The sequence below is a fragment of the Rhynchophorus ferrugineus genome, unplaced genomic scaffold, assembly GCF_030347505.1.
Source record: "Rhynchophorus ferrugineus isolate W39M unplaced genomic scaffold, kcgeb_rfMv2 rfM2, whole genome shotgun sequence".
NCBI classification, from domain to species: domain Eukaryota; kingdom Metazoa; phylum Arthropoda; class Insecta; order Coleoptera; family Curculionidae; genus Rhynchophorus; species Rhynchophorus ferrugineus.
The window spans coordinates 69,911,838-69,928,141 of NW_027472581.1; the positions used below are offsets into that span (position 1 = coordinate 69,911,838).

Sequence of the window (16,304 nt, forward strand, 5' to 3'; positions counted from 1 at the left end):
GGTATCGAAAAGTTGGAGGGTCGCTATAATCAGTGTATCACCCTTGCAGGGAATTATGTTGAATAAAAAAAATAATTTTGTCAAAAAATTGTGTTTTACTATGATAAGCCGGAGACTTTTCAATTGACCTGTTAGAGGAGAACACTTGTTGAACCGATCTTCTACATGTCATTGTATAATATATATCCCATTAAATACTTATTGCCCATTAGGCAGGTTATGTAATTCTAAGAGAATAATTTTGAAAAATTAATTGCTAATACGAACAAGAATTAATTCGTATAAAGTAATATGTAGCACGTATTAAATTATACACGTAAAATTTAATTTAATAATTTTACAATAAATTTAATATATTTCTTAAAGATTCGATGAACAATGAAAATAGAACCCCTTTTTCGATCTGTCAGCGTCATAACTAAGGCCGTACGATTGTATTTACACCCCGACGGCATTTCCTGCTAATCGCCATTGTGGAGAATACGCCAAGCAAGGCGGAAATCTTACGCTGTCAAGTTAAAATGTCTTGCAATGAAAGGATATAATGAACCAGTCCATGTGTATGATGTTGTATAAGAAGTTTCTCTTACGGTAGAGTACGTTTTCTGCTTGCCTCTTCCTTAGAAGTTAAAGCTCGGTTGTGAAAGTTCTACTAGGAAAACAAATAAAATTAATTTTAAAGTAAATATTTACATTTCAGAAGCTTCAAATATTTGGTAAAATTAGTATTATTGGTTATTGGTAATTATTCAGATTAAATTGACAACGATTCATGACAGCACTCCCTGGACATATATTACTTACCATATGGTGTTTGCATGTATTTTGATCAATAAGTTTCATTATAAACAACTGTTAGATAAGCTACCAGAACCGTTAAATGATGATGATTTTGACGCAAACGTTTTTTACACATAAAATTATAGTTTTACGTTTAGCATTAATGACTTTCTCCACCTATCGTCCTATAAGACTGTTACCTGTGATCTCCAAAGTTTTTGAAAAACTATGCATTAAGAGACTCAAAATAATCACAGAAGAGAGAAATTTTATTCCAGATCATCAATCAAAATCATCATCATCACCAGTTTATTCCAGATCATCAATTTGGCTTACGCAATAAAAACGGAACAACAAAACAAATACACAGATTAGTTAATCAAATGAACAAAAATGTAAATGATAAAAAATATTACATGTGATGTGGCACACCTAACTACAGATTAAATTGCAAAAGGTTTTGCCCCAACCACTGAAATTATACCTAATATACAGGCATTTTGTTGCGAAACTGAATGACGAATACACTGATCTACATCCATTATATTGTCCTGGATCTATTTTTATATGTTTTGTAAACAACAGACCTACCGACCTCAAGAAACACTATTGTTGCTACGATACAGCGGTTTTATCTTCACACGAGGATCTAATATCAGCCACAAGAAACCTTCAACTTCATCTAAACGGAGTCGAATTGTACTTGAAAACATAACAAAGTAGTAATTTTGATGTCAATGAAAAATAATGACTTGGGGGACCGACCAAAAAATACAATGAATTGCAAGAGTCATTGGCCGAAAACTCTCATATAAATTTCACATGGCTTAGCAATTTATGAATTAACTATTCCAAGATATTTACATGCGATGGAAAAGGTTCAAAAGAAGCGAAAATGTTTACTATAAGAATTAAATGAAAATAGCATTTCGAAACATCGCTTTATTATTGCTTGCCAGATAAAAAGGAGAAGAGTTTTCTGTAGTCGATTGTCGCAAAGATAAAAAGTGCATCTACTAGGACAATCTCAAGGGCAAACACACATATTGATGGATTATCCCAAAAGAGTAATCCATATCGACACCGAAGCGGAACCACTTCCATAGCGTTTCCGTACTTCTTTAAGTTAACCTAATATCCTATCAATTCTCCCGTCGAACACTTGTAGGACTTAAGATCGAAATAAACAAGATTTTATTCAGCCGGTGTTTTCTGTTCCCATGCGAATTCCTTCCACAAAAACAGTAGTGAGTGTTCGGACAAACAATCGCTTTGACAGCCACACATTCCGACCGAACATTTCTACACTTCTGTGGCGGCTTAGACAACTTCTTATACTTTACACTAGCATTCGGCCACACTGTCAGAAGAAGTACCCCTTGTGTCGTTCCGGACCATTGTCTGTAAACAAAGAATTCCACGTGGTCCTTGTTTTTACTACACTACAAATAAAACAGCGCCGTCTATTGCATATTTCTTAAAATGCATTGTTACCGTTATTTTCCCTGTAGCAAGATATTATTTATTCGCAGAACTTTTCCAAAAATAAATTACGAGAAACTACAAAATTAACTTAGCTTATAGCGAACGAGTGTTATTTTTCATATTCTATATTTAGTCTTAAGCGTCAATTTGAAATACCAGGTTTTTTTCAGGACTGGACCTCCTACTTAACGTGCACCAGTAACTAAGACTATCCAGGTTGACGTCCTGGTTACCCAGCCTGGTTATTTGCGCTGGTAACCCAACCAGGATTTAGTAGTGGCCTCTAGGCAGCCACAATTGCAATTATAGTCACATTGTCACAAGTAAATCCATGATAGAACTACATTTTTCATTAATGACTGTTTAAAATATTCCCTATATTTTGATGATATGAGTAATTTATACAAGAACAGTATAGAGATTAAAACAGAACATTATACCGACTACATATTTATTGAAAAAAAATTGATACAAATTAGTCCACACCTTGTGTAAAATTGTTGGCTTCGTCTTGCTGCAATTGAACCTCATGTTTTACCAGTTTGTAGTACATTAATAATTCTATTAAATGAAGAGTCATCTTGTAATTATAAATATTCTGTTTTGATTATGATGTCAATAGCTTATTGAAGCCAAGATTTTTTAATTTTGGAATGATCATAGTAAACCCACCGATTCTTAAACCCCAAGTATTGCTCGTTTTTACTACTAATTCATATAGAGCCCAAGTATAAAGTTTCTTTCGACATTCAGTCTAACGTAAAACCGTTTTCTTATTTTAAATTGCTATAGTATATCAACTTTTTCTGAATCTACTTCTACTTTCAAACTTTTAACAACCCAAAATATTCATTGGTATCAATATAACTCTTTAAACCTTTAAAACCAAAGTGTAAAGCGAGGATATGACGGAGAAACACCATCCTAAGTCGTTACAATTGTTTGACAAATGTATCGATTATCGAAAATGTAATTTTCATAAGCTTATTTTAATTTGTGCAAAGTAAATCAAACGCTACCAAAAATTCACTAGTAATGAATAAATGTTAATCAATCTTTCAATGCCGGCTTCTTCAGTGCAGTGGTCAAGGCGGCAGAACGGTCCTCCTGCTGATCTCATAGTCACGGATTCGAATCCTGCTGGGGATATGATTTATGTCTATGATTTTTCTTTGTGAATTGTAAATTTCTTTAACCAACAGTGGAAAATCCGACAAGAAATAACTATCCGAGTCTTGCTAGTAAGCAGGCTGGGTAAAACCGCAGATCTTCTGGGATAGTCCCTAAGTTGGTCACTGACCAGTCGACAGGCTTAATGTCGAGGAGTAACGGTCGTAACTCGTTGTTAAAAAGAGGAGTTTAAATGTTTAAAAATCTTTAAAATTTTATAATGTAGACTAATATTGCCCGACCAGATTATCAATATATCGATTATGCCAAAATATATCGATTATAGCAACCAATTATACATTGTAAAGAAGTAAATAGAAAACAGTACATAATTAAAAATAATATTAAATTATAAACATGCTAACTAAAATTTTATTGAAAATATAAATTAATTAAAAGGCTGCAAATGGCATCTCAGGATCAACAACCTATCATTAATGCAGTACATATTTGCATATTTTTCTTGTCTCTCTCTCTCTCTCTCTCCTCTTCTACTGTATTGTTTTTCATATTTTCTTGTAATATTTCGTGTAATATTATTTAAAATAATAAATATTCACAGTATATTAATGAAATATATATTATAAAAATTAAAACAACCTTATATGTATTGTATGTTGCATATATTTAGCTATAATTACATTTTTACTTATTATATATATTATTTATATATTAATTATATAAATATTAAATTACTATTTATTATTTAAATATTACATACATATGAGTCCACAGTTTGTCTCAACGCACATTAAAAATACCACCAATATTGTTAAGAAATAATTGCTAGTACTCATATATTCACGATTAAGCAGAGAGTTAAATAAGACATAAGAGATATAACAAATAAAACAGTAGTTAAATATGCTTAACGAGAAAGAGAGCAAATTCCAAACCATCTCCGAATCGCAATTGCAGAATCCATCCAGACTCCGAACAATTTTGAATATTCATTGAAGTGCAATTAAAATATTTTAATGAATCGGAGTAACAAATTGCAACACAACAAGGTTCTCGGGCAAGCTTGGAGACTTCAAATTTACGTAGATCGAAATTAAACGCTTGTTATTGTATAATTATTCAAATTTCGTTTCAATTTAGTCGTTCTGCAACCCCTTAAATGTAAAACAACGTGGAACTTTGCTTTCCGTAGAGCAAACACTTGCCTTAAATCATCCTTGCCGAAAAGTAAATATACATCGAAAATATATATTTTTTAACTCATATTAACATTATTTAGTGAAATAATTCAATTCAGGTAGTATTAGGAGTACTTGTGAATAAGATGCATATTTGGTTGCGCACAATTTCTTTTCGATTACACGTATATAAATATTCATATGTTTAAGAGCGATAAGATAAATAAGGCTAGGTTTCTTAAAAATTGTTCAATTGTTCTAAACTCGTTAATAACACTTTTTAAATATTAAGAAAAAAGTAAGTAAAGAATTTAAGTAAGTATTCATAAAGAGACTAGAAACATTGTTAATAAATATTCCAGCCATGGTAATTAAATTTTGCGTTAAATAAATTTTTTATGCTTTGTACATATTAAAATTGCTTAACATTAAACATTATTAAATTGGTCATACGAAACTACGCATATATTAATTTTTAGATAATATTATACGGCATTAATAGACAAAAAAGAATAGAATCATTGGTTGCATACTGACGATCTATTAATAATAACGGGATTAAAGTTTAACTTACTTTGCTTAACTTGTAATTGGAATTCCCCGAATGTAGTGTTAGGCAAACGAAGCAGATTTTTCGTTCAGTGTTGATAGAGTCATTGATAGGACGAGAACGCTCTCGATGGGTAAGTAACTGTTCACTATATATTATTAAATTATATATTATTTTTATGTGGATTATATTTTAGATGTTAAAGGAGTGTCCGTACCATTGGGGGTACTATCAGAACTGATTTGTTATCGATGTAAACGGTACTTATCTGTTTTTCCTATCTATACACATGCTGTCAGAGGTTCGATTTGTGGTAGATGTACTGCAGAATCAGCTCGCGAAGACGGATTTCTACCAAACATTATTTACGAGACGTCTGCATCATATCAAAGATTCCCGTGTTGTAACGATAAGAGAGGCTGTTTAGAATATTTGATTCCATATGAGATGAATTCTCATGAGCAAAAATGTTCATATAAAGTGATAAAATGCCCAACCCGAGTTAATAGCAATTGTCTCTGGGAGGGAGCAAGTTCGGACATTTTAGAACATTTTAATACTGAGCACCCGATAAATATTTTATCTAAAGATGTATTTGAAGTTGATATTATCAACGCTCATACCGATTATTTCCTATATGTTTATAATGAAGAGATATTTCTACTACAAAAAAGTTCAGATAATAACAAATTTAGTCTGAAATTGGAGCCATTGATTAAAGTAGACGATAACAACAAGATGACATACGAAATTAAACTATCAACAGCCAACAAAGAAAAAGAAATCTGTGATACTAAGTACCTTGATGATACATACAGCATTAACATCATGGAAATAAAAAATAAGTTGAATAATCCAACGATTATTATCGCCCATCTTAATATATTGAAGAATGTAACTACCCACAGTAATACAAATACGAAGTCACGCTCAAACGAAAGCCAAATGAATATGCTGGAATGTCCAGTCTGTCTAGAATACTTAGTACCACCAATTTTACAATGCAGAACGGGTCATAGTATTTGTTCATCTTGCAAATCCGAATTAAACCAGTGCCCAACTTGTAAGTCCGAATTTATCGACACTCGTAACTTCTTAGTAGAAAATTTAGTGGCTTCAATGAACTACTCTTGCAAATACGACGAGTGTCCGTACCAAGGTAAACCAACGTCAATAAAAGCCCATCAAGAATCTTGTATTTTCGGTCCATTCAAATGTCCATTAAAAGAATATCAGTCTTGTAACGAAATATTTGCCTTCAAGGATCTTTACCGTCATGTTATGGATAGACATTACGAGTATTTATTAGAAATTGATACAGTGAGTATACCATTTGATGTCGATATTCAACAGAATATAAACGACTGCTTCATTATTCCGTACGCATCCCGTTTGTTCAAGCTGTGTTGTTTGTATGAATATAACGAGAAGATTTTCAAATTCAGCGTCCACTTAATAGGGAACCCAGAAGACAACCTAACATATAAATATGATATTGACTTTAACAATGCTAAAACAAACAATCGATTGTATATCAAACAAAACTGTGATACTACTAACAGCCAGCCATTTCAGTATGATGGAGCCATTGTTTTAACTTATCGTCAACTTTCGGACTTTGTCAATCACGAAATATGTTTTCGTACGAGAGTTAGTATAGAACATTCTAAATAAAGTAAACAGGTATCTTATACATTTTATATTGCATTACAAATATATATATTTTTTAGCTATAGACACATGTTTTTTTTTTTCAAATTATCTGTATACTTATTGGCTTTGTAATGAAATAAACGATTTTATAAAATACATATGTTTAAATGAAACCCCCAAAAATATTTATCTATATTATGAATATAAGATATTCTAAATTTGCTAATACAAGAATTTTTTCTTCAATTATTTTTTCTACTTACCTATGACAAGCCTAAAAACCATATATATAATTACAATTTTTAATTAGCGAGGTACTTAATAATGGCTTCTTATTGAATAAAGGATATTATATGTTTAAATAAATCACTAAAATCATTTACCTGCATTATAAACATAAGATACATCAAATTTGTCAATTAAAGTACGATCTTTTTCCAATCAATTTCTTTTCTTACTTACGGCTCGACAAAAGCCTAAAAACCATATAGATAATTACTATTTTTACTTGAATTAGTCTATAAAAGCGGAATTCTCAATATAAAAAAACAGTGAAATACCCGATTTTTCCATGTTATTATTCGACTTATTCTATATTCCGATAATTTACCGTCCATGTCTAATGACGTTCGATCACATAAATTTTACCAATTGCAGTTGATTCATTCGAAATTTTGATTTGTCACACAATTTCAAGGATACAGTAATGCAATATTCCACAGTATGATGTTAGAATCTCTTACGAGCGAAAAGCCAAGAGCCAAAATACCAACTTATTCTTTGTGGAAATCCAATTAACTAATCAAAATATAAAATGCATTAAAGACGAACAATCAAATCAAATCAAATATGTTTAATTAATATTTACTATCGTCTTGCATTTGTTATAATATAAAGATAACTAGTTAACAAATATTTTCCTTTGTTATGTTAGTAGGAATTGTAATTTCATCGTTCATAGCACAACCCATTCACTCATCTATATTTTTGGTATACCATATTTATTGCTATATATTAACATACCATGAATTTTTAATATTTATTTATCATATTTTTTACTAAAATTTAAATTCTAAATTCAACATACTATACACGAATTTACAAAGATATTAAATCTGACATATTGCGTAAAATAAAAATAACATACTAATATGTTGCTGTTCGTTCAATCTATATATAATACTTATATAATAATAATGAATTACTACAGCCGGTAAACTTTCTTCCGAGACGACTACAAGGTCGTTATTTTTAAATCAGCACCATCGAAGTTTCAGACCTTTATCGCTAAAATAATATATAAAAAATAAACAAGAGTAAAGTGAATCTCGTGATAATTCAAGATAACTAAATGACCAAACCATAACCAAAATGTACTTCTTCCTCGACTCGACTCCTGCTGGAGCCTGGTGGTAAATTTATGTTTGTGATTATTTATAATTGTGATTTGTCCAAGAATGCAAATTCCGAAAAAAGGCATCAGTCACGCTTGTAACTAGGCTGGGTAAGGCCGGATGTCTTCTGAGATTATCTCCAACTTGATTACTCACCAATCGGCCGGATTAATACCGAGCACCGTGGTTTGGAACCAACGTTTAAACAGTAAGTCCACTCCAGATAAAAAAGCCTAATTGGTAAAAATGAGATTTTAAAATATAACCAAAAAACTACACTTAATTGAAAATATTCCTTAATTTTGATCTTCATGAGCTCTTCATAATCCATTTTTAATTATTCTTTCTAAATATGTTCTGCCAACAAGGTAACGAGATGCTAATTTTAAGATATTTCTTATGTTCTAATAACATAATTACATTCAATAATAATTAACAAGCTTAAATTTTTCTCTATGATATTACACAAGAATTCTTCAAAGATTTCACCAAAAACGAAAAGAAATAGATTTAATGTATCGGACCAAATTATGGTGAAAACTTTATTTGTAGTCAGTATTCACTACGACAAATAATCAATCTAAAGATAACCAATGGAATTCGGACGACCAACATCAATGCACAATTTAGGTACAAATTCAGAGACATACGGTATAATGGTTTGAACATGTCTCTCGAATGAAAAGTGAACCAATTCCCCACAGACTTCTGTGGCGAAATGGACCTGTTGAATGGAGGATATAATTGAATAGCTCCGAAAAAGGCATAGGCAAAAATCATAGAAAGCGATGTGAAGAATAGGAGCCGAACATTCTCCGAGGCAAGAACAACTGCGTTTGATAGCCAATTGTGGCAAGATTTATTGAACAATGTTCGAAGTCCATAATCAGCAGCATGTTAGTTGAGAAATAGACACTCCCCCCAAGCATTGACTATGTATTGATGATGATGATGAAGAACATCAGTTTTGAAGATAAATATCACCAGTCCTAGCTCAAGTTGTATAATCTGTTATAAACGTGTAAACCCTAATAAATCCATTAGTAGATATCATATTACAATTGATACGCTTGAATAGTAAATGGAGACCAAAACGGCCCAAATTGTCATAACAACAAGACAATATTATTTCTCAGCATCAATTTTCACCTATCAATTTTAGAAACATTCAAATAACAAGCTGTAGCGAGCTTGAGTCATCTCGAATTTTACATCGTAGAATAACGGTCTACAAAAATACCCAGAAATATAATCCCAGATGTTGAACAGGGTCAACAGCCCGAGATCTAGAGATTTATCTGAGAGATTATTGAAGGATACTTTCGATTATTTAGTACCTGACTAGGGTTCAGTTAAGACGTGCCACCATCGACTGCCCAAGCCTCTTCTACAGGTAAACCCAGCGCCGATACCTTTTATCACTTGTATTTTCCACATTTTTAATATATGAATAAACAACGGTCACATAATATAAACACCACTGTTTCATTTCGTTTTACCTCCCTTCACAGAACCATATAATTTACCCTAAAAAGCTTTATCCCACTAGCCTTACTCTTGAGATGTTATTTCATCCAAGCATCGATTTTGTCAAGAAAAAAATTATCGATTCATAAGACGATATTTTCAATCTAATTTTTTTAATAATACAAATTATAATTAAATTTGTTTAAATAAAAGTATATAAAACAACGCATTTTGCCCTTCCATAACCATAACCATCGCCTCAACTGAAATCTGTTATTTTAAATATAGAATTCCGTAAAAGTTGCTTATAACTTTCCTCAAGGCGGGCGAAATCAACAATATACGAGAGGAAAAAAACGGTAACACCTTTTATCTATATATCTAATATTTCATTGAGATAAATTAATTAAAGTAGTATTTTCTCAGAATATTTGTAATAAAGAAATCTGACAACAGTGCGAGTATATTTTAACCTAAATTTGTTTTTAATAAGTATCTTCAAACTAAAACGTTTTCAATTATTGATTTTATTTGTATTAAGTTTGCGTATTGGTAAGTAACAATCTTCAGTAAATGTAGATACAGTTTTAAATTTAATAAATTCGAAATCAAGGTGAAGCGGGATTGTGAAATAAATATGAGAGATTGTTTGTAATATATTTCATGAAAAGTTTTTTTATTATATTTCAACCAAAATATAATCTATAGCTAGTCTATCTCATCTTTTTAAGTGTATATCCACAACATCTTTTTTAGGTTTACCCAAGAGTTGATTGATTGTTTAGTATCTCAATAAAAACAGAAAAAATATTAAATAATCTATTCAAAATATTAAATATTTTCTTTCTGACTTTTTATGTTAAATAAGAAAAGTAAATGTAGCACAACTTGAGATAAGTAAAGATGTGGTTCTAAAAAAACTCTAGTGTAGTTTACGAAAACTATTTCATTTTAACGGAAAGAAGTGATGACTTGTTGGAACACCTGTACAGATAATACTGCAACTCCAACCGTATCCTCATATAAACGAAACCCTTAATTCTAAATAATTCAATCATTACATTTCAGAATCTAACTAAGAACTGTTTTTAACAACCAATGCCGTATCAGTCATGCGATAGAACACCACCCTCCTGAAGAAACGACCCTGTACATAGTCATTGTGCCGTCTTCGCAGGTTACGGCTGTGATGCTATGATTATTTGTGAGAATCGATCGACTTTCGTAAGCCAGTTTGCGTTTGGCTGTTTCCCTAATTATAGTATTTTTACCATTTCCATGATATAACTTGCATGGAATGATTACCCATATTGCACTCAAATTCCAATACTCGACGGCTGAGCAACTGAACTACTACAATTCACCTTTGACGGTCGTGTATCCTAAATTGCAAGCTTCTGATCAAATTCCAGTCGACTACGTTAGTTTACGGCAACTTCAGTCAGCCTTTGGCAACTTTACACAGCGATACTTATGCTAAGAATCCACGGGCTAGAAACGTTTTTCAATAGATGCATATTTCCTTATTTTAACTCTTGATAGCCACTTGACCTTAAATTCATTCAGTTTACGTTTTATGACTCTACACCTTCAACTGCGATACTTTTGCCCGCATTCCCCAACATTTCAAGAAATGATTCGAATAACCGTGAAACAACATCACCACCTCTTATTTTCTTGATAAGTTAGTTGGTTCCAATTAATTGAATGAATTCAAAGAAGATCAGCTTCATGATTGCCCCAACATCCATATCCTTGAACCCATGATGTCCAATAGTTATGATGTGTACTATTTAAAAAACGTCTAATTTATTCGAAAAGTATTGCATTTCAAGAAAAATAAGTGACGACTAATTATCTGATCCCATCAATATAAACAAAACCATAATTTCATTCTAAATAATTCTAAATACATCATTCATTACATCTCGCATTCGGTATAGACATGCCGTTTTTATAATAAAATCAGGAACTATATAATAAATTACGTAATCTATTTTACATCTCAAGCAAGTTATTTCACATGTTATATTTACGGACAAATTATTATTTTAATTATTTTTAGTTCAGACCAATATGGACATGCTTCTACCCAATGATTTACTACATCAATTAAAATGTATACTCTGCAAGCTCCACCTTTCCATATTTCCAATTTACGTCGATCTTAAAGGCACTTATCCGATATGTGGCAGATGTCAAATTCCAAGCGAGGACAAATACATCAGAGATCATGCGTATGAGAACTTAGCGCAGTTTATTTTATTTCCCTGTACTTATGCCAGTAAAGGTTGCCAGAAACAATTAGTACCATCGAAATTAAAAATTCACGAAATATGTTGTACCTTTAAAGAGCAGACATGTCCCAGCAGCACTTACACGAAATGCCTCTGGCGAGGATACATTGACAGTCTTAAAAGTCATTTCGAACAATACCACGAATCTTTACTGATCAAAACTGGCCAATTTCTATTGGATATCGATAATAACATTAAGGAAAACATGATAATGCTCTACAAAAATGAGATGTTCGTCATTAAGAAAGAAATCGATTCTATAAGTGGATATTTCTTTTGCTGGGTTAATCATTTGATTCGGAACGAAGAACCCAGCCCTTACAGCTATTCGTTGAGGTTTGAGTGCGACCAAGAGACCGTGTACACATCTCCGTTGAGATCGACCTCTTTAAACGATTGTTCTACACTTTCGCTTGATTTTATACGAGAGACTTTGAATAATCCTAGCACCGTTGTTGTTCGGATCGTACTCAGTAATGAAAACGACAACATTAAGCCGTTAAAATCCATCAGAAATTCGACTGTAGACTGGGAATTGCTAGAAAGTTTAGAATGTCCGATATGCACCGAGTATATGCATCGACCGATTTATCAATGCGTTAAAGGACACAGTATTTGTTCCAAATGTAAGCCGAAGCTCCAGAATTGCGGCATCTGCAAGCACGAAATCAAAGATACGCAAAACTTCAGCTTAAGCCAGATAGCTGACCGCTTAATATATCCATGTAAATATTACACAGATGGTTGCGATAGTGCTTTGACTGCATCAAAAATTAAAGAACACGAGTCCACCTGTTTATACGGATCCTACAAGTGTCCTTTGAGAAGTATCACTAGTTGCAAAGAGAGATTTCCAGAAAATGACATTCGCAGTCATATCGAATCCACTCACAGTCAGTTTGTACTAAAGACTGAGCTTGTCAATGTTCCTTTTCAAGATGAAGTTCAGGACCTCAGTGAGAGATATATTGTGATTTTTGCCAGCAAACTATTTAAAGTGAGTAAAAATCTATCCAATATATTTAATCTCCAATTATTCAATCACCATAATTATTAAAAATGTCCCAGATAAATATTGACATTAAATGTGTTATCATTAGTAATAAGATATCTGAATATCTATATAACGATATTCAATAACACCTTATTTCTCCTTGGGGTTGCTGATTTTTAGTTTCATGTTTTTCCAAATTACTTTTTTCTAATTTTCAATAGAGACAAGTTATGAGCAGATGTTTATTATTATTATCAAGATCATTACAAGAAAAATTCTTTCATTTATCTTCGGTTTTTATACTGTGATTAGTTGAATTTATTGAATGAAGAATGACAAGAGCAGAATTAAAAAAATTAAATATTTTTAATGAAGAATATGTACTACGATTCTTCACAATAAATAAATAAATTACTTTAAATAATTAATATCACATAATCATTATAAGTAATCATTTTTTTAACTGAACTCACAGTCAATTTGTGCTAAAGACTGAGCTGAGCTAAAGATGAAGTTCAGGTCTTCACTGAGAGATATATTGTGACTATATTTTTATTGATATTTTTTAATAAAAAATATATACTGCGATGCTTCTCAGTAAACAAATTAATTATAAATTTAAATAATTAATATCAAATAATCATTACAAGTAATCATTTTTTTAACTAAAAATAAATCTACTCATGAGCATTTAAAAATAATAAAAAATCTAATTATTTTGCATAGGACTTTTAACTATAGTATATACAACAGTACCTCAGAAGAAATACATTAATCACTTCAGATGATTAACACTTTGTGATCCATCTTTTTGAAGGGTGTTTTAAACTGCATTTTGTCCAAGTTTTAGCTTTTAAGTTAATATTACTTATACTATTAATTAACACATTTACTGAAGAAAGTTAATTATGAAATTAATAAGCAATATAGAATTCAGCTTCTATGTCCGACAAATTATGTTCAATAGTAGTTTCGGTTGGTTTGAAAGTTTTTTCTAGATATTCAGCAAATGCTTCTGCTTTTTGGTGATTGTCACGTGTCCAATTCCCACATAGCTCTCTTATAGATAGACTGTGTAGACGTGAGCGCTTTAAATATTTTGTGGCTTTCCAGAGTGAGTAATCAGTTTCTTTATCATCTGTTGAATTTCTCAGATAGTCATTTATAGTTCTGTTTTTAATTTCTAGTATTTCTCTTTTCAGTCTTTGGGTTATATTGTTTAAACTATTTTTATTTTCAGGTATTCTGTTTTCGTAATTTACATTTTTCAGCTACCATTTCCTTCACTTCTTTTGGATAATTAATTCCTTTAGTTGTACTCTTAATTTCTGGAGTATTATTCCAAGCAGCTTGTTGAATATCTACTACCAATTTTTCTGCTTCAAAATTGAGTTGTTCAGTTGTCTTGAGGGGTACATTTAGTTGAATTCATTTGTTCAATTCTTCAGCAAATTCTTCCCAGTCTGTCCTCTTGTTTGTTAACGTGGGTTTATTTCGTTTCTTATTATATTTTCGCTCAACGTTAGAATCACTGGCGTTTGATCTGAACTTAGCTCAAACTTTTCTTCGCCTTTTATATAGTTTGATGTTATCTTTCTTACTATGAAGAAATATAACAGGTCTGGGGTTTTCTGTTGATCAGTTGGCCAATAAATTGGTTTTCCAGTTGACATGTAACTACATCTTAGTTCAGCAGCTGCTTTATGCAGTTCATTGCCTTTAGTTGTTGTCATTCTGGATACCCATCTTGTATTCTTTTCATTGAAATCACCTCCAATAGTAAACGTGAATAAATAATTCGTTTTAATCTCAGGTCCTGGATGTTCTATTATTAACAATATACCACTGTGTTGTTTTGTAACTCACTTTGCCTCAAAAGGCCTACACATTTGATAGGACAATAAACCTTATGATTTATATAAAAAATTCAACTCAATCATTATTCAACTATCCTACTCCAATATAACAATTATTGCAAAGACTATATGTATTTACATTATTAATACTAACTAATATTATAGTATTTACATAAAATATAAAAGAATAAATTTGTAACTGTAAAAAAGTTATAATTTATATTAGATAAATGTCTTATTAGATGCTTGCATGACTTTTTATCATCGATGCTAGTAGATAATAATAGTAGTAGCCTGGTTAGAAAATAACTTTCGATGTAATACAAATTTTCTTAATCAATTATTATTAGTAGGTACTTCAATGAATTTATCAGCGACATCTATTTGCAAAAATTCGAAGTATCGACCTAAACAACCACAACCTAATTATTAAATTCATTGATTCCGACGTTTCTCTACATAAAAGAGCATTTTCGAGATACATTACTTTTGTTATCGATTTGAATAAATCTGCTACTGAAGACCATCAAGCACTTTTAGGAAGTTGGTGATGTTGCTCTATCATATCCCAATTGTCGATTTTGGTTTCAACGATTTAAATGTGGTGATTTTAATGATGCTCAATGAGAAGTAACGGCATGAACAGGAACAAGTTACAGAAAATGATAAAAAAAATATTTTGATTAATATATACATTATACCAATTTCTGTCAATAAATTCTTTTTTCAAGTGAAAAAATTGTCAATAGTACATGCAAGCACCTAATATATTACACATTAAAGCAACTAGAGAATGATTTCCGCTGTATAAGACTCATTTATTTGTCTATTTATAGCTTTACTTCAAATATGAAAACGGAAAATTCTTCTGGACTTTTCAACTGATCGGACCTGTAGAGGAATGTTCTCAATACAAATTTGAAATTGACATATTAGATAACTCTGGTAATAACTTAAGACAATACGCTAGAGGTCCATGCGTACAATTCACTCCAGATGAAGATAATGCCTTCGTCAAAAAAGGAACATACGTTGTATTTTTGCACGACCAAATCGCTAATTTTATCACCACAACATTATCTTATCGTATTAAAGTTATCAAAGAATGACTAACCGTCGCCTAATAAGGTTAACTAGTTGTTTGTCGATTCGTTTATATTAATTAACTTAATGGTTTTTATTTGTCAAATACAAATACTTATTATATATTACTACTTATTATTGATTTTTTTGAAATATAATTATTGATAAAATTTCTGGATGTTTAATTTTTATAATTACGTCTATTCTAGAAACTGTGTTTCCCTTACTTCCATACTAAATTGTATCAAGAGTTATGCATATAATATTGCAAAGAAAATAATTAGCTTCAAAATTGTACATTCATTCATACATTTGTGGTCAACTCACTTTATCATCACCTAATTTTAGCTTATCAATGTTATCTCGGAAAAAATATATTACTAATATTTTACATTGGCCAAATATGAGTATATTTTTATAAATAATTTAAAAACAA

At 31.1% G+C, this 16,304-nt stretch overlaps 2 protein-coding genes and 1 long non-coding RNA gene across 5 annotated transcripts; 2 read left to right on the forward strand and 1 right to left on the reverse strand.

The window, feature by feature from the left end:
- Positions 1 to 1,160: 1,160 nt before the first annotated feature.
- Positions 1,161 to 5,908, reverse strand: LOC143190288 (uncharacterized). The gene is made up of 2 exons (XR_013004203.1): positions 2,202 to 5,908; positions 1,161 to 1,896 (listed from the first exon to the last, which is right to left on the reverse strand). It is a non-coding gene; the product is annotated as an uncharacterized LOC143190288 (long non-coding RNA).
- LOC143190285 (uncharacterized) lies at positions 4,737 to 6,931 on the forward strand. The gene is made up of 3 exons (XM_076394494.1): positions 4,737 to 4,872; positions 5,054 to 5,257; positions 5,321 to 6,931. The coding sequence occupies exons 2-3, from the start codon at positions 5,254 to 5,256 to the stop codon at positions 6,796 to 6,798; spliced, it is 1,482 nt and encodes a 493-aa protein (XP_076250609.1). The 5' UTR covers positions 4,737 to 4,872; positions 5,054 to 5,253; the 3' UTR covers positions 6,799 to 6,931.
- A 3,038-nt stretch (positions 6,932 to 9,969) lies between these two features.
- Positions 9,970 to 16,038, forward strand: LOC143190284 (uncharacterized). 3 transcript variants are annotated; one of them, XM_076394490.1, is made up of 4 exons: positions 10,100 to 10,190; positions 10,707 to 10,862; positions 11,704 to 12,932; positions 15,622 to 16,038. In XM_076394490.1, the coding sequence occupies exons 3-4, from the start codon at positions 11,715 to 11,717 to the stop codon at positions 15,892 to 15,894; spliced, it is 1,491 nt and encodes a 496-aa protein (XP_076250605.1). In that variant the 5' UTR covers positions 10,100 to 10,190; positions 10,707 to 10,862; positions 11,704 to 11,714; the 3' UTR covers positions 15,895 to 16,038. The 3 variants fall into 3 exon arrangements, with proteins under 3 accessions (XP_076250607.1, XP_076250605.1, XP_076250608.1); XM_076394492.1 differs by lacking the exons at positions 10,100 to 10,190; positions 10,707 to 10,862 and adding an exon at positions 9,970 to 9,997; XM_076394493.1 differs by lacking the exon at positions 10,707 to 10,862.
- Positions 16,039 to 16,304: the final 266 nt, after the last annotated feature.